The following is a 16,765-nucleotide window of genomic DNA, read 5'->3' on the forward strand; positions in this document are numbered from 1 at the left end:
GGCTTCGAGCCCCATTCTCGGCTGCAGCCTCCTAACCTGGATCGCTCCTATCCAGGCCAGCCCTTGCTATTTCCTTTCCGGTGCTAGGTAGTACTGAGGAACAGGTCACAGGCTCAGGAAGATGCTTCGGTAAGAACAAGCAGCCTACCGCCAGCTGCCAGGCCAGTCAGCCATAGACTACACACGTTATAGCCCAGGAAGTGTTTGCGCAGGCGCAGAAGCGCGAATAGGCGGGGCCTCAAACTTAGGCTCCGCCTAGCGGTCACGTGCTTCCTCTCCCGCGGTAGACTGAGCGGCGGCGCTTGCGGGAAGACCCTGTCCAGGGTTCTCCTGGGGTGCCGCCGCGCTAATGTCGCGCTCGAGGAGTCTGATCCTGCAGCCCTGGATTCGAGAGCTGATCCTGGGCTCAGAAACACTGTCAAGTCCACGAGCCGGGCAGCTACTCAAGGTGAGCGGGCCACTCAGATTCCAGAGACCCGAGTGGAGGCTGAGGTAGTGAGTTGACACTAGCCACTACTGTTAGGTACTGCAGGACTCGGAGACTCCGGGCCCATCTTCCGCCCCTGACACACCTGACTCCGGGGCCGAGTTGCTTGTGTCAGACGGAACCCACAGTATCCGATGCCTGGTGACGCGCAATGCCATCGACACCTCCGAGTGGTAAGAGAGGTGCTACTTGTCTGTGGAAGGTGGGAGCGCGCGAGGTTGAACCCGAGGTGGGTGGGTGCTGGAGAGGCGGGAAGCTCATACCCCAGGCGTCTGGGCTGTTGGCCTGGGTTCTGGCCAGTGAGGGCTGTGCTTGTCGCAGGGAGGAGAAGGAGTTCGGATTCCGTGGGTCAGAGGGCCGGCTCCTGCGGCTGCAGGCCTGCGGGGTCCGCGTTCAGGTTGCTCAGGAGCGTGCGGTGAGTGGTAAGACCCAAGCGGGCGGTTGGTTACTGTGCCGGGCTCTTTGTGACAACTCCTGAGACACCACTCCTCAACTCCACCAGCCTTCGGAGTTCTACCTCCAGGTGGACCGCTTTGACCTGCTGCCCACGGAGCAGCCCCGGGTACAGGTGATTGGTTGGTAAGTGATCCCTCCAAGGAAAGGGGATGTAGCTTAGCTCAGTAGCAGAGCACAGGCTTAGCATGCCTGAGGTCCTGAGTGGTTCATTCCAAGTCTCCCCATATTCCTCCCCCCAAAACAAAACAGGAGATGAAGCTTCCACCCTCTGCCTCTTCACTCTCCCTGGCGTAGGTCTTTGGGTGAGAAGGCTTGGGTGTCAGTCACACTGACTCCCTACCACCCTCCTCTTTCTCCCAGCAATCAGGATCCGGACGTGCAGAGAAAACTCTGTGAATGCCTTGAGTGAGTCTGGGGTTGGGCTCTGAGGCTGAGTGTGGTATGGTCAGGGGTGGCAGAGCTGGGTAGACTGGTATCAGGGTTGTTCCTGATAAGTGTTAACTGTTTCTCTAGGGACCACCTTTCAGAGTCTGCTTCTTCCAGTGCAGGTACCCTACCTACCTCCCCGTGGAGGCCCTTCTGCTATCATCTTGTGTCTCCTCAGTAAGTATAATACCTTAACTGTCCTCCTTGTTTCAACTTCAAATCTCTGAGCCCAGGCCTAACACTGACTCAGCTTCTGGAGGAGGTGGAGGAGGATCAGAATCATCGGGGGGCACTGGTGCGTCTAGCTGAGAGCTGCCTGATGCTATCAGGCCCTTGCACAGCCACCCCCCTCACCCACTGGACTGCCTCTTGCTTCCAGGCCACGGTCAGTGTGGGACTTTTCTTGGGAGGCTTCAGGGTGAGGGTTGGGCAGCTGCCATGCTGAGGTTTCACGTCCCACAGGAAGAAGCCGTGTTCACGGTCTCTGGCTTGTTGCTGCACATCTCTGAGAATGATGAGCAGATTCTGAGTTCTGTTGGCTCAAGTCAGAAGGCACAGGGTAAGGCGAACTGGAGATGTCAAAAAGGGGAGTCTTTGGAGCCCAGGGCCCACCATGGCATTGATGATTCTCTCCAGGGACCTGTCTTTGTTCTTCAGCCAGTTCTGTAGGTTCAAGCCATAAGCACTCAGGACTGTCAGTCAGATTAGTGGATTGTGTAGAATGATGTGAAATGTTGTATGCTGGTTTATAGGTACTCAGCCGTCCTGAGCTCACACTCAGTCTTCTCTCCCCAGGAACCCCTGCTTCACTCAGTCACATGCCATCGGAGGAAAATGATGCCAGTGTTAGCCTTCTGTCAGACTTGGCTGTATCAGACCCCGGGCAGAAGGACAGCTCCCAGTCTCCACCAGCTGTTTGCTCATCCTCCTTAATACCTCAGGCTCCCAGTTCCCCACCCCACAGTTCTAAACCCAGCTCCCAACTCCTGACCTGTACCCCTAGTCTCTTGCCCCCTGGCCGTGCCCCCAGTCCACCCCAGGCCCATGTGACCAGAGCCCAGGCTCATGGCCTGGAGATCAGGGAGCCCCAATGGCCCATCAAGAAACAGCAGCTTTTCCCAAGAACCAGAGCCAAGGGAGCCCAGGGACCCTGCTCTGTCTGGGTGAGCACTGCAGCTGGAAGGGAAGATGTGGGCGGGCCTTGGGAGCTTGGAGAGGGCTAAGGGTAGGCTTAGATTGCATTAGGGGTCTTTACTGGACTCTGTCTAGATGCTACACCCCTTTCAGGAACCCCCAAAGAGGCATCTTGATGCTTCTGCTTTCCAGTATGAATATGAGACACCCTCTGCCTCCCTCCATGCCCAAGTCCAAACTGCCAGGTGAGTGCTTGGGGCTGTCTCATCTGTGTTGATCACCGGTCTTAGATAACCCTGACCTAAGGCCATGCTTTCTTTCCAGGCTTTCTCCTCAGCTTGTAGCTTGGGCCTTGAACTTGGTGATGGAGTCAGTCTGAGTTAACGCAGGTATGAGGAGTCACCTGGACATATCAGAGGATGTACCCACAGGTCTACGGACAAACAGTATTCGATACCCTGTTTCATTCAAGTTTTTTAATAAAATAATTTCATGCGGCAGGAGAGGACAGGATCAGGGATTGGGGCCGCCGCCTCTTTGGTCTGTGGCTGGGGAGGGAGGGCTCCGCTCAGGGCTGGAGGGTTCTGTTGGGTATGGAGAAAGAGGCTTGGTTCCGAGGCCAGAGCCTGTAAGGAGAGATGGAGAGAACGTTCTAGGCTTGTGCTGAGCAATCTTATCATCTTCCCAGTTGGCACTTGCCCACTCTTACCTAAGCTTGGGGACAGGGGTGCCTCGAGCTTCGGCCTGCGCTTGAGGACAGGGGAGCGCTGCAGCCGAAGGGGCCGTTCTAAACAAGACACAGAAAAACTCACTGTCTGGCTGTCCCCAACCCTTCTCCATCTTCAGTGCCCGAAAAAACATGCATCTGCTACTCCCACCCAGCAGAGGTCATCTTCAGGAGGTAGAGCCTGGTCTAGTAGGAAGGGCTTGTCACTCTTGGACTACACTGGGCCTTTGGGGTTCCTGATTGCTCCAGCACTCACAGCACTGGTGAGTCCAAGGCCCAGAACCAAGATGGAAGTCCAGGAGCCCACCCTCCCCCGTCTCCTGCACTCAAGCACAGACAGAGGTGTCTCCCTCACCCGCAGGGGTCTGGAGCTGGTCCTCATGCACAGACACCGCTCGCCGCCCTGCTGAGAGAGGCCTCGGCCTCAGCTGGCCATCTAGAGGAGGCCAAGATATCAGGGTGTGTTCCCAGTAGCTGCCCACACCCATCTTCGCCTCCCACTTTTAGTGTTTCCAGATGAGTCAAGTTCCCAGCAGACACTCCGCCAGTCCCAGCCTAGGAGTGAGGTGCCTACCTACCTTCATTCCGAGGGCCCAAGCAAGGGTCCTCTGGGAGACTCAGGATGTCTGGGGAGGGGCTGGTTCTTCGGGGACTTGGGCTAGGACATGGGGAGGGGGGCCCTGGACCATCCTGTTGTCCCCAACCACGGCCTCTGAGCTCTGCATTCAGCTGCTGTCCCAGTGTCTTCCAGGTGGCAGACTCAGGCCCCTGGCCCCCTGGCCCAGGCCTACATGAGGGATCTGGGTGGAGAAACAAGTGTCAGCTAACACCTGAGCCTGGCCTTGGAGATAGTTCTGAGCAGTGATCTGATCCCCGGCCTCACAATCCGTGTACCTCCCTTAACATATACAGTGGCCCTCACTCACCAGCAGACACAGAGTGGGTACGGGACTTGATTGAGATGGGAGGGGTCTCTGTGGAACTGTCCATAATGTCACCTGCAAGGTAGGACTAGAGGCTTAGGTGCCAGACCTTAGTGGTAAAAGGAGGAAAGTCAGCCTGTCCCTCCCCCAGGAGAGCAAGTACCTTAGGGACTATCTCTAAGGCCACCAACCCCCAAGTACATTTCCTTGTTCCAGGGTCCGACTTACCGTCTGAGCCTGCCTTCTTGATCTCGCCATCCTTGCTCTGTAGGAAACAAATCAGTCAGACGTCCTCAGCCCTGCTGCCCTCACTCTGGCCTGTTTCTGTTCATTTATGTTCTTCAAACCTAGCTACAGAGTGCATACCGTGGGATGGCCAGAACATGGCAAACCTAGTCCCTGCCCTCTGACCTTACCGTCTGGTGTGACAGAGTTGACACACAAAAATGTGCATGTTAGTCACAACAAGTAGATAATCTCACTGTACAGCTCAAGCTAGTCTTCCTTGCAATCCTCCTGCCCCAGCTTCCTGAAGGCTGAGATTACCACTACACCCAGCAGATAATGGGATTTCTTCTGTGATTCTGCCCATACTTTAATGTCTCTAAATTCAGGCTAGGTCTCATTACATAGGAGTTTTTCCTGGAAAACTAAATGGATGGTACACAGGGGTATGATTCATAATAAAGACCATGACTGGGATGACATTATCAGGGTGACCATGAAAGGGAGCCAGGGAAGGTTCACAAGGAACTGCAGGGACAGCTGAAAAGAAAGCTGAGTAACCCAGTACACAGTCAGACATGGGACAGGGTATAAACCGATGGCCATGTGAGGTGCTGAGATGTTCCAAAGGAGAGCAGGGAGGTCTAAGGTGGCCAGGACCAAGGTCCCATAAGATCTTGCCGCAGGATTAGGAATCTGGATAGAGTCCCTGGAGGACTGTTTTCAGGTAACAAGGTCAAATTTCTGTTAATCTTGGGAGAAAGTTCCCTACACCCTAGGAGGTACCTGTCTGGGCTAGGTCAGAAGCAAGAAGTAAGAAAGATCAATCCAATGACTATTTTTAGGGGGAAGTGTGTAGCTGACAACTAGATTTGTGCCATGTGTTTTCCCCTTCTTGGTCACATATGTCATCCACAGATTGCCACATGCCACCTGCCCCCTCAGTTCACACACCCCAACTCACTTGCTTCCTCTTGCTTTCGGCACCCCCACTGGCCCGGCTTACGCCGATCCTCTGCAGCATCACTTGAACCCGCTGCTCAAAAGACGGAGTCAGTTCCGTGTCTCCCCGTTCCAGAGGCCGCCTCTGAGGGCAGAGAAGCCTGAGTGGAGAGAGAGCCCACTGCTTCCTATTCCCGAAGAGCCCTCAGCCCCTGACATCAGTCCTTACCTTGTCGGGTCTGGCACCCTCTGGTGCTTCCTCCTCCTCGGCAGGTAGCAGTATCATGGAGTAGGCCTTGCTTTCCCGTGTGTACCGAGGCCGATTTCTGCGAGCAGAGTCAGGGCTGCTAGTGCCCCCTTCTGCCGCTCCAGGCTCCTCACCACGGCCTGGACGGGCTGGTGGTCGAAGCAGGTCCCCGAGTGTGGTTTTTCTGGCACGAGGGGCTGCTCCAGGGCTGGTCTCCAGGTCAGATCTTGGACCCCTTGTTGAACGAGGTTTCTTAAAGGCAAATAGGGTACCCAGCTTCTTTCGAAGTGTGCGGGGGACAGGAGTGGCACCACCCTCAGTGGCTGGATCCTCCTCTGGGGCCCAGCTGTAGGAACGACCATCAGTGAGTGAAGAAACTCAAGGATGTCCCACCCTCTTCCGCCCCCAGCAAGTGACCCTCACTCACAGGCGATCCTGCTGGATCAGCCTTTTGGAGAAGAATTCCTCCACACCCTCATCCACACGAGCGGTGAGCCCATTCCCTTCTTGAAGCAGGGCTGGGGGCACCTGGGAGACATTGGGAAGTTAGGAGTCAGGACCGAGAACTGTGGCTCTCCCCCACCCCCACTTCTTCCCAGGGACCTGGCCTGAGTACATCCCAGAGCTGGGGTGCTGTCTGTACCGTGCTGGGTTTCATTCCTCACTGCTGCCACAGTCCACCCGCCCAGTCCACACCCGTTCTTGTTACACAGAGGATGCTATACCCTGAACCACCTGGTTATCTATCACTAAGCAAACACCTACGGGTCACACATTCCAGTATGCCACCCTTTCTACTCCTAACAGCCCCCCCCCCCCCCCGCGCGCAGTACCCTAACCCTCCACCTCCACCCCACCCCACCCCACCCGGCCTATCATCCCGGCTCAGTGGCGCCGCTGCTGCGTCAGACCCTCAGGGGGCCTCAGGCCGGCTCCTCCTCTCCTTCTGCCGGTGCCCACTGCCCCTGCCAATACCCAGCCCACACACACATCCACCCGCTGGTGCACAGCAGACGCAGGGGTGTTCCGCGGCCCAGCTGCCCAGTATTTTTCAGTAACCCCAGGAGAGGGAGGACAAGGCGGACACCCGCTCTCACACGTCCACGCATTCAGCAGACCACTCCAAGGCAGGAGTCTAGGCGCTCCTCACAGGAAATCACACCAGTGGCCCGTTATGGGCATGGCCTGAGGTTGAGGGTGACCAGGAAGATGATAGGGCACGATCGCATGGCCTTGGGCCTCCCCAACCCATCTATCTCCCTGTCTTCTGTAGCAAGTGAGGAGTGAATGGACCACCCATGACCCTTAAGCGGGGCGAGGGGGGAGGGAAGCACTTTACCTGGGGGCCCCCCGGCGGCGGGCGGTGGTGGTGCTGGCGACGTGGCCGCGGCCGGGCCCGGGTCGGATGGCGCAGGGGTTGCCCGGCGGGTGGCAGGTCCATGCGAGGCAGCGGGCCAGCGGGTGGCCCCGGGGCGGCGGGGCTTGGAGAGCCGCGTGCGGACGGCCCAGCCTGCGGCTCCGCATCTTCCCCCGGAGCTGCCAGCTCGGGGTCCCACTCTGCTTCCTCAGCAGCACCTGAGGCGAAAGCACCAGAAGAGCACAGAGCGTCGAACCCGGGGAGGTGGCGGAGGCGCTAGGGCGGGCGGCGGGGGACCCGCCCAGGGCGCGGGGAGGGGCCCGGCTACGCCGCCCGCCCCTCCCCCAGCCGCCGCTGTCCGTGGTGCTGAGCGCGGCCCCGAGTGCGCGGCTCCGAGCAGCCGCCAAGCATGCGCATCCTGGGGTTAGGGAAAGGTGGGGGGGGGGGGAGGCAGAGAAGAAGGTATTTTAGTCTTATTCTGTTCAGGTCTCACACCGTTCTGACAAGAGCTGACTCCGGCTTTCTTTCCGGCCTGGCTCAGGGAGGGGTTAGGGTATACCTGGGACAGGGCTGAATGAGTATCTAAGCGCCCAGATTTAACAGAGCTTCAGTCCACTTGGGTAAACTCTCTCCCCTCCAGGGCCTGACTTACCACGAAGGGAGGGCACCAGGTGCAAACAGTAGCTGGGCTCAAGCCATCTCCGTGAAGAACCATTATCCTGGTGGGATGGGTACAGTCTCTGTGTAGGGTTGGAGTGGGGCATAACCCAGAACTGCTACTCACCTTCAACACCCCAGAGCAAGAAGGGAAGAGTTGGAGTTCTAGGCACGGGATTACGCTCACCTCTCTCTCCTCTTTCTTCTCCATGGGAAAGAAAAGATCTTCCAATCCCTCAGGCTCAAGGGGGGTGAGCTCATCTCCATCCAGAGATGGTACAGCAGGGCCTACTGTCACTGGTGCCTGCTGAGCTAGACTCTCCATCTGCAGTACCAGACCACCCAAAGATAGGCAGATCTAAGATAAGCCTAAAGTAGTTACCTTATGACCTCATAAGTCATTACAGGGCCCCCTGTCAGTGTTTAACAGGTTACTGTGAAATACATGCAAAGCTTCCCCTCACCAGTCGATCTCGGGCTGCATGAAGACCTTCAAGAGCCTGAGCTACAATGCTCTCTGCTAGGGTCCCTGTGATTGACAGGCGCATGTCCCTGAAGGCAGGAGAGGGTGAGGATTAGTGTGCTGGCTCTGCCCAGCTTTGCCCAGCCCAGTGGAGCTTGCTCACCTCAGTCTAGTAAAGGCATCTTGCAGCAGATGTTCTGGAAGCAGTTCTGGAAGGCTTCTGGAGCCCACCAGAACTTCCTCCAGCTGCTCCTTCCAGCTAGGTCTCTGCAACATCTGTGGGCAAAGGCTCCTTGTGGTATCCAGTGTAGTCTGAGTGAAGTCCTGGGCAAAGGTTATAACATGGTAACAGTATGGCTAGAGCCTAGGCCCTTTGGCTTAAGAGTGTGAGCCCCCATTAAATCACTGCTGACTAAGGGCATATCACACACAAGCCTATGGACTGAGGATCAAGCCTGCAGAGGGAGGTGAGGCTAGGGCAGGAGGAGCAGCACCTTACCTGGATGTCCTGGCGACAGACCTCGCCCACCTGACCCAAGAGGCCCTCCAGCTTCTGTTGCAGCTGCCAGTGATGGCTTGGAGAACTCCCAGCCTCATACAGAATGGGAAGGATCTGAGGGCCAAGGAACAAAACGAGCTGCAGGCTGACATTTGATTAGGAACAGAAAGGTCCTCACAGTGGGGGAGGGAGTGCTCACACTGAGAGAGAAGTTGGCATTCTGGATGGCGTCCTCAGCCTGGTGCACAGCAACCTCCCCCTGGGGCCCAGCCCCACAGCCCAGCAGCTCCATGTGCTCCTGCACCGACTGGCACAGTTCATTCACTTCCTGAGGAGAATCACGGGTTAGTCTCACTTTCATCTCTCATGAGTCTCCCCATCTTGCCTCCCTTCCAGGGTTTCTGACAGGGCAGGTGAAGCCCTGAAGACAAACTGAAGCAAGTGCTTGGGAAACCCTATCTGCTCAAGGAAGGATAGCGGGGTCTTTCCCTTTTGGTTGTTCTAGGGACTTGATACTTCCCACAGGCCTAGAACAAGAAGGAAAGCTTTGGACACTGTTTCAAAATCTTCTCAACCATCCTCACCAAGGATAGGGGTGTGTGTGTGTGTGTGTGTGTGTGTGTGTGTGTGTGTGTGTGTGAGAGAGAGAGAGAGAGAGAGAGAGAGAGAGAGAGAGAGAGAGAGAGAGAGAGAGAGAGAGAGAAACTGAGGAAGCAAAAGAGGGCTGGTCTGGGGTAAGGACTGTGTTTGAGAGATGGCTCAGAGGCATACCAAGGCTGTGATGGCTCCAGTACGGCCAGGAGGGACCTAGAAGGGCATTCAGTGATATAGGCACCAGAGAAATTGGGCCCCATGTTAGAGAGTGGGATTTGTGGGTGATAATGCGACCGTTTGAGAGCCTGTGAGATAGCCCAGGAGTAACTGCTTGCCACTGAGCCTGATGACATGAGTCCATCCCTGGGACCCACATTGTGGAAGGAGAGAACTGGATCTTGCCCGTTATCCTTCGACTTCCACACGTCCCTTCGAGCATGGCCATGCGGGTGCCTGTGCGCGCACGCACACACACACACACACACACACACACACACACAGTCCCACACAACAAATTCGTGCAATAGTTAAATCACTTGAAGGCACGCAGTGCATGAAGCCCACCCCTCGGGGTGTCTGGATCAAGGTAACTGGGCTTCAGAGCTTGGATGAGAATGGAGGCTTGGGAATGCAGAAGTAGGAATAACTCAGAAAGACAGGTTAGTGGAGGGAAATCCATGTCGGAGATGGGACTGCTGAAGCTAGCCACACAGAGCTGAGTGGAGAGAGGAGAGGAGCCCTTGGATGGCAAGTCAGATGAGACGACAAACAGGAGAGCTTATTCACCTGCTTCAAGGGAGGCAGCCAAACGTCCCATGGGGAGTTCTTTCAGGAATGGTGACCAAAGAGGGAAAATTGTCTGGGACACAGAGCTCAGACCATTTGACCCAAGAAAGCCACACTCTCAGACTCAGGTGTCCAGGTACTCCAGATTAAGGGAAGGAACACTGACCTGCTCTGAGTGGTCTGAAATCAGACCCAAGGGCTGAAGGCAGGGCTTGAGGTCAGAAGTAGGGTCTGCCCGGTTGTTCCTCCAGAGACAGGCTTGGATCTGCAGTCACAGGACAGTGAGAAGGGCCAGGGGGTGGAGTCCCCACTTACGAAAGGGAGGAGAACAAGAGGGGACCCCTACCTGATGGACCGCTCGTGCTGTTAGTTCTGGGCGGCTGCGATGTGCCTGTGTGACATCATTCAGTGGCAGCGGCATGGACTTCAGGCTGTGGTTCTGTTCCAGGGCTTGGGCCACATCCAGCAGGCCCAGAGCAGATGTGTTGTTTCGGTCCCAGATCACAGACCTGGGCCCCACCAGGCTTCAGCTGGGGCAGAGCCTCACCCAACCCTCTGGCCTTATCCATTGGTCTACCTCATCAGCCTGTACTCCATAGCCCCACACACCCCTCTAGTATACCCCCTTCCTCCTCTTGGCGGTCCCAGCCCTTGTAATGACCATGCCCACATACCCCTCTAGTATACCCCCTTCCTCCTCCTGGCGGTCCCACCCTTGTAATGACCATGCCCCACACACCCCTCTAGTATACCCCCTTCCTCCTCTTGGCAGTCCCAGCCCTTGTAATGACCATGCCCACACACCCCTCTAGTATACCCCCCTTCCTCCTCTTGGCGGTCCCAGCCCTTGTAATGACCATGCCCACCGTAGCCTGGTGTTCACTCGTAGAGTCTTGGCTAGCATCTTGGCGCCAGCATCCCCTATGGCATTGCCACTGATATCCAGTGCTGTCAGTTTAGGATTGGTGCCCAAAGCCTGAAGCAGGACGCTGGCACCCTGCTTCAACCGGGACTCAGCCACTGATAGAGACTGCAAAGGCTGCGATTAAAAGAAAAGCATTGATGGATGATTGGAATCTGGTTCGGTCAAGAGGGTCTGAAGAAGCCAAAGTGAGGCGCATTACAGGAGGCTAATTGCTTGAGGAGCCCCCAGGGTTCTGTGAACTTACACAGTCTTCGTCCTGTATGAGCTGGACGATCCGGTGCAGGACATCGTCCAGGGTCTCCCTGTGGGCAGGGGCCGCTGTTAGGTTAGGGGACTACCTGGGTGGTAGAGTCCTAACTGAGAGGTATAGGGATGGGCTTGGGGCCTACTTGCACCGAACGTTGAAGTTTCTTCCAAGGGCCACGTGTTTCAGAGACCGGCTCCTCCCGATGGCGAGCACCAGAGTCACCATGTCGGAGCCAAAGCCTGAGGGTAACTAGGGTGAGGCACAAGTCGATGCTGCCAGGGCGGGGTCCCCCCTAGGAATCGGGTGAATAATGGGAGTGTGGATGGGTTCCCTAGTGGCCTCACCATTGTCCGACAGATCCAAGGAGCTCAATGCACCCGCATCACAGACTAAGTCTTGTATCACCTGGGCACCCGCGGAGCGCAGCTGGAGGGGGAGGTAGGGCGCACTTAGGAAATTTATGCCTGAGTGGGGAAGACCTCCCAGTCCCACTCCCAATGTGTGGACGTGCTCCTGTCTCACAGTCAGGACCAAGTGCCTACCTCACATGCGCTGAGGTCCAGGTGCAGGTCGCGGATCTGCGTGTTGAGCGCAAGACCATCTAGAAGGGCCCTGGGAGAGGATGTCACACAGGTGACAAGATCTGGGAAAGTGGGACTCAGGGTGCTAACGAAAAGCCTGCGCCAGGCAGGTTGGGGTTACGGAAGATTGTGGGTGGGATAGAGTGGGCAGTGGAGGTCTGGTCAAGGTTGTGAGTGAACGCGTGGGGGCGTGGCCATGGGTAGCCAACACTGACCTAAGCGCTTCAGGTGGCAGCTTGCAGCCAGCCAGGCCCAGGTGCTGCAGCATCCTGGCACTGCTGAGGAAGCGTTGTAGTGCAGCCGGTGCCGCTCGGGACTTCCTGCGGTGGAGGGCGAGGAGAAGGAGAAGAGGAATTCAGGCTCACAGAGCTGATTTCCCGAAGCCTCTTCCTCCCGAGCCTCCCTGGTGCCCCTTACGTGCGGGAGAAGATATTCCTCGAAGCTTCAAGGTGGGTGAGGCTGGAGCAGCAGCCACCAGATAACGCTGCAAAGAGCTGAGGGAAGACGATATTGGTGATAACCTTCCATTAAACCTGGCCTTCTCTACCATGTCCTGCGCTCCAGCCTACCCTACTCTCACACTACCAAGCCCCACCAAATATCCCCCACGACAACACTCTCACCGTGCCTAGAGCACTGTCAGTGCCTGCCAGATTCAGAAACACCAGAACGTTAGGACGGCTCAGGAAAGCGTACAGGCCCTGTGGAGGAGGTGAAGGAGGGAGTCAGGGACTGCCTAAGGATTCCTGGCACCCCACTGACTGGGCAGCTCAAATTTCTGACCTTAAAAACTGCCACTCACCCCACTATCCTGGGAGACTCCCAGCGCCCCAGGGTTCCCAGAAAGATCCAGGTGGGTCAGGGTAGAGTCAAATGTGGCATTGGCTGCCAGTGCCCTGCCTAGAGCCCTCATTCCTGGAGGTAGCAGAAGGAGCGGTTCAAAATCAGACAAACTCACCTCACCTCACCCGCTCCCGACCCTCATCAGTCCCACCCACCTCGAGGTGTCAACCCAGTCTGTGCTAGGCTGAGTCTCCTCAGGGCTCCTGGACAGTGCTCTAGATGCCTGCTGAGTGCAGCCATACCTGTGGACAGAGCAGCTTTGTGAGCCCCATCTCTCCCAGCTGTCTGCCTTGGGTCTCCCCGGTTCTGCCATACCTCTGTCATCCAGCAAGTTCCCAGACAGGCTGAGCTCCCGAAGTCCAGAATTAGTGTGTCCGGCCAGCGCCTGGGACAGTCGTCGAACAAAGTCTCTGAGGATCAAGACCTGGTGTAAGACTGGGTCACTCCATAGACTGCTAGTTCCCAACTCCGAGCCCTGCTCAGGCCTCTCACCCTCTCAGGCCACAGGTCTCCAGTACCAGCTCCTCCAGATGGGAAGACTGACTCATCATGTGCAGAATCTGTTCTGAGACCTCCAGGCTCTGAGACCAGAGGGTCATGACTCAGTAGGCTGAACTTAGACTCTTACACCCTTGGTACCCCCTGGTGTGTACCCTCACCAGCTTCATGTCCACGCAAGAGAGGCAACGGAACCACAGGTTGTAAGATAGGGCAGCTACACTCAAGGCCAGGTCTCTGGTGTGGGGAAGAGGAGGTACAGAGCTCAGAGCCTTCTAGATACTAGGCCCAGCCAGCATGCCCTCCACAGAGAGGCTGAAGTCTAGGACTATGGGTCCTAGAGTCCTTTCCTCCCAATCTTGGCAGGCCTCATACCTGCTGCCAAGGTGGGCGAAGTCTCCAAGGCAGAAATGGCGGCAGCCTTGACGATGGTAGATAGTGTCCACATCCTGGATGTGAAGAAAAGTATCCACAGTTGGCTTGGGGCCACAAAGGGTAGAGGGCTTCAGCACACATGGGAGACATCTCCAGAGCTCTCACCCACTGAATCTCCTCTCGAAAAGGAAAGCCATTGTAGTCACACAGAGCTTCGTAAGTCTCCAAGAAGCCACCTAGGGAGGTGCCAGGGGTATGATGGAGGGAAAAAGAGACAATGAGTCCAAGTCAGGGGAAGATCAGCCCCAGACTAGATGGTGGGCCGTGACAAAAGTGGCCCTATTCACTTTGGGGAGCCTCCAGTACCCAGGTCTAGGGCTGCACAGAGGCAAACTGGAAGGTCTATGTGGCTCTGATCTGGCCCTCACCACATGGACTGCTGGGTGCTGCGGACTCTCCGGGACAGCTTCTCTCCAGGCGAACCAGCAGGGACGAGGGTGTGGGCTTCCGGAACAGCTTCCTAGGGAGGGGATAACGGAGAAGAGGCAAGGGACTTCTGGCCTCTGAGGGGTGAAAAGCAGTTCACTAATGCCCTCCAGCCCCTTGGATTTTCCAGGCCTCACCCAAGGGTCGAGCGAGGGAAGACCTTTTTGATGGCTGCAGCCACGTGCTGGGCCAGCTGCTCTAGGGCAGCCACACCAGGAAACTCCAGGACCAATTCAGGCAGTGACTCCAGCTCAAAGGTGACCTGGGGGAGGCGAGACTGTTGGGCTTTTTGGATCCATGTTTGGTGTTTGTTCAGAGCTCTATGTGTAGGGGTAAATGTGTAGGGGTAAATGTGTAGGGGTAAACCAGGGTGTAGGACCAAGTTGGGGGTCCAGCTGTCTCACCTGAGGAGGTGTTTCCTGCAGTGCCATGGCCTGGACCTCCAGGTAGCTGAATGTACAGTCCACCTGGAAAGCGCAGGAATCATCTGGGACTGAGGCCACTCTCTGGACCCTAGTTTTTTTGTTTTTAAAATTTTTAATTTTTTTTCCCCCGAGACAGGGTTTCTCTGTGTAGTTTTGCGCCTTTCCTGGAACTTGCTTTGTAGACCAGGCTGGCCTCGAACTCACAGAGACCTACCTGCCTCTGCCTCCCGAGTGCTGGGATTAAAGGCATGCGCCACCACCGCCCAGCTAAAATTTTTAAATTTTATTATTAGGTGTTTTGTCCGTATGTTTGTCTGGGTGCCACTTGTGTGCCCGGTGCAGGAAGACACCAGAAGGGGGCAGTGGGTCGCCTGAAACTAGAGTCCCAGTCAGTTGTGAGTGGCCTTGTGGTGCTGGGAATGGAACCCAGGTCTTCTCTCTCCAGCTCATGATTTTATGGAGTCTAGTCCAGAGCTAGACCTGCCCAGACTCCCCTACTATCTGCTGCTGGAAGCCGAGTGCTGTTGGAAAGTAAAAGCCAGCACAGGCAAGAAGGACAACTCAGTTCCTTGCTGAAGAGGAAAGGAGTGTTGGCCAGGCCTGGAACTCACCCTCAGGGGGAGGCAGGTATGCAGTAAATATGCCCTCCATCGCAGCAGTACCTGGGGGAGACAAAATACTGATGTTCTAGGGACATCAAGCTTCTTTGTACTGGGCCTGGCCACTGTCCTGAACTCCACTCCTGGCCACCATACCAGGATATGACTTTGCTCAGCACCCTCCTGGGGAAGCCAGGTTTTCAACAGCAGCTCCGCCTCTTTGGGCCACAGGAACCTGGTGATCTCGCCTGTGGAAAGACAATCTGGGTGACTTTTGTCCTCCCAGCAGGGCCACTCTGTGCCCAAAGACTATGGATCAGCCAGAAAGAAGTGGAATGTATCTTTAGGTGCTGGCCCATCGGAACAGAACCTCTGGTCAAGTTCCCCGAGGCGCTGAGCGGAGGTCTAGTTTGGGGTCAGGCTACCGAGGCCAGGTGGGCTTCCAGGAAGGGCCAGGCAGGGCCAGGCAGGGCTTACCTCGCAGTTCACAGGATATGCCATCTGGGGTCTGAGCCATAGGGCCGGGGCGGCCCAATGAGCTCTGGCGGGAAAAAGCAGCCAGCGGGAGCGTACACAGGAAGCTTGGGGCCCCCGACAGCACTGTAGCCACCTGCTCCTCCTGCAGCGGAAGGTACGCACCGCTTCCTGCCAGGCCGCCCCCGAGCCGGCCCCTCCCCGCCTAGCTTCGCTTGCTGAGTTTGCTTGGGTTGGAGGTTGTGGGAGGAAGGTCGAATCCTGGCTGCTGCTGTCGCTCGGGGACTTTTCCGTTCCGGTATTCATGGGTGTGGTGAATGGTGGGTATAGTGAAGGTCTTGCCTGTTGCTTGTGGATCCTTGTGCCCTGCTTTCACCCCACCCCATAGTGATTGATGCGAACACCAGGGGGCGCCACCCTCCAGGGGATTCCATAGGCCCAACTTGGTCTGTCTCAAGACAGAGGTTGGGTAGGTGGAGTAGGCACTCAAAAGAAGCCAGAGAAGGGTGTCTCTTCAGCAAGATGCGACCAATTACCCAACCCTAAGGTTCTGCTCTGCTCAGACATGAATTCAAAAAATCTGCCAACCTATTTGTAATCCTAGCACTGTGAAAGCTCCGCAGGGGGAGAACAGCCTGGGCTGCAGTTTCAGGGATGCCTGGGCTTTATAAAGACAAAAAGCCAGACTCCTTGGACTGGGGCGTCCGGGTGCCTGCTTTTAATCCTAGGAGGTCGAGGTAAGACTCTGAGTTTGGTCAGAGCCTGATCTACAATCAAGACTATATGGAGAGACCCTTGTCTAACAACAACAACAACAAACCAAACCTGGCAGTGGTGGCACACATCTTTAATCCCAGCACTCGGGAGGCAGGTGGATCTCTATGAGTTCAAGGCCAGCCTGGTTTACAGGGTGAGTTCCAGGACAGCCATAGCTACAAAGTGAAACTCAGTCAAGGAAAAAAAAAGCCAAAACAACAAACAAACAAAAGCCATACTCCTTTGTAGCAGTCCCCTTTCATCAGATTGGGGCTTATATTATTATTTTGGGTTTTTTTTGTTGTTGTTATTTTGGTTTTTTTTTTTTTTTTTTTTTTGAGACAGAGTTTCTCTGTAACAGCCCTGGCCATCCTAGAACTCACTCTGTAGACCAGGCTGGCCTTGAACCCAGAGATTCACTTGCTTCTGCCTCCCAAGTGCTGGGATTAAAGGCGTGCACCACCACTGCCTGGCAGATTGGGACTCTTGGGGGATAGCTCTAGCTAATTATGGCCTGAACCTTAGGGAATGCTGGAGTGACTCATGAGCAAATACCAGGTACAAGTGTGTCCTCATGTTGTCTGCACTGAAGTTTGCGGAGAATTCACTTGAGAAAAAAGCTAGTCTAGAGCT

At 55.9% G+C, this 16,765-nt stretch overlaps 2 protein-coding genes across 5 annotated transcripts; one reads left to right on the top strand and one right to left on the bottom strand.

The window, feature by feature from the left end:
- Window positions 1-46: 46 nt before the first annotated feature.
- Acd (ACD shelterin complex subunit and telomerase recruitment factor) lies at window positions 47-3,008 on the top strand. Of its 3 annotated transcripts, none has more exons than XM_052726944.1 (11): window positions 47-448; window positions 524-660; window positions 809-902; window positions 990-1,066; window positions 1,304-1,348; window positions 1,457-1,491; window positions 1,603-1,754; window positions 1,832-1,928; window positions 2,165-2,532; window positions 2,639-2,748; window positions 2,828-3,008. In XM_052726944.1, the coding sequence occupies exons 1-11, from the start codon at window positions 350-352 to the stop codon at window positions 2,880-2,882; spliced, it is 1,269 nt and encodes a 422-aa protein (XP_052582904.1). In that variant the 5' UTR covers window positions 47-349; the 3' UTR covers window positions 2,883-3,008. The 3 variants fall into 3 exon arrangements, with proteins under 3 accessions (XP_052582904.1, XP_052582906.1, XP_052582905.1); XM_052726946.1 differs by having other exon boundaries at window positions 2,696-2,748; XM_052726945.1 differs by having other exon boundaries at window positions 49-448; window positions 2,657-2,748.
- Carmil2 (capping protein regulator and myosin 1 linker 2) lies at window positions 2,965-15,481 on the bottom strand. 2 transcript variants are annotated; one of them, XM_052726954.1, is made up of 39 exons: window positions 15,380-15,474; window positions 15,059-15,150; window positions 14,915-14,965; window positions 14,283-14,345; window positions 14,016-14,140; window positions 13,821-13,912; window positions 13,558-13,628; window positions 13,393-13,466; window positions 13,179-13,254; window positions 13,012-13,100; window positions 12,835-12,929; window positions 12,675-12,761; window positions 12,479-12,591; window positions 12,300-12,377; window positions 12,094-12,170; window positions 11,892-11,996; window positions 11,638-11,707; window positions 11,440-11,521; window positions 11,238-11,334; window positions 11,093-11,150; window positions 10,790-10,962; window positions 10,270-10,432; window positions 10,090-10,188; window positions 8,743-8,871; window positions 8,544-8,657; window positions 8,208-8,368; window positions 8,046-8,133; window positions 7,763-7,906; window positions 7,577-7,643; window positions 6,907-7,142; window positions 5,995-6,095; window positions 5,550-5,913; window positions 5,343-5,465; window positions 4,382-4,418; window positions 4,157-4,228; window positions 3,809-4,030; window positions 3,586-3,666; window positions 3,213-3,290; window positions 2,965-3,129 (listed from the first exon to the last, which is right to left on the bottom strand). In XM_052726954.1, the coding sequence occupies exons 1-39, from the start codon at window positions 15,417-15,419 to the stop codon at window positions 3,017-3,019; spliced, it is 4,200 nt and encodes a 1,399-aa protein (XP_052582914.1). In that variant the 5' UTR covers window positions 15,420-15,474; the 3' UTR covers window positions 2,965-3,016. The 2 variants fall into 2 exon arrangements, with proteins under 2 accessions (XP_052582914.1, XP_052582915.1); XM_052726955.1 differs by lacking the exon at window positions 3,586-3,666 and having other exon boundaries at window positions 15,380-15,481.
- Between the last annotated feature and the right edge of the window lie 1,284 nt (window positions 15,482-16,765).

The sequence above is a fragment of the Peromyscus californicus genome, unplaced genomic scaffold, assembly GCF_007827085.1.
Source record: "Peromyscus californicus insignis strain IS unplaced genomic scaffold, ASM782708v3 Scaffold_8__1_contigs__length_139910024, whole genome shotgun sequence".
Lineage (NCBI taxonomy): Eukaryota > Metazoa > Chordata > Mammalia > Rodentia > Cricetidae > Peromyscus > Peromyscus californicus.

Bases quoted from the DNA above. Each gene is read 5' to 3' on its own strand.
- Acd (XM_052726944.1), top strand. From the start codon at position 350: ATGTCGCGCTCGAGGAGTCTGATCCTGCAGCCCTGGATTCGAGAGCTG. The intron at 449-523 runs GTGAGCGGGCCA...CACTACTGTTAG, and splicing joins GAGCCGGGCAGCTACTCAAG to GTACTGCAGGACTCGGAGAC. The intron at 1,929-2,164 runs GTAAGGCGAACT...TTCTCTCCCCAG, and splicing joins CTCAAGTCAGAAGGCACAGG to GAACCCCTGCTTCACTCAGT.
- Carmil2 (XM_052726954.1), bottom strand. From the start codon at position 15,419: ATGGCTCAGACCCCAGATGGCATATCCTGTGAACTGCGAG. The intron at 13,467-13,557 runs GTGAGAGCTCTG...CTTCACATCCAG, and splicing joins TTCGAGAGGAGATTCAGTGG to GATGTGGACACTATCTACCA. The intron at 7,907-8,045 runs GTGAGGGGAAGC...CTGGTACTGCAG, and splicing joins ATGCAGCCCGAGATCGACTG to ATGGAGAGTCTAGCTCAGCA.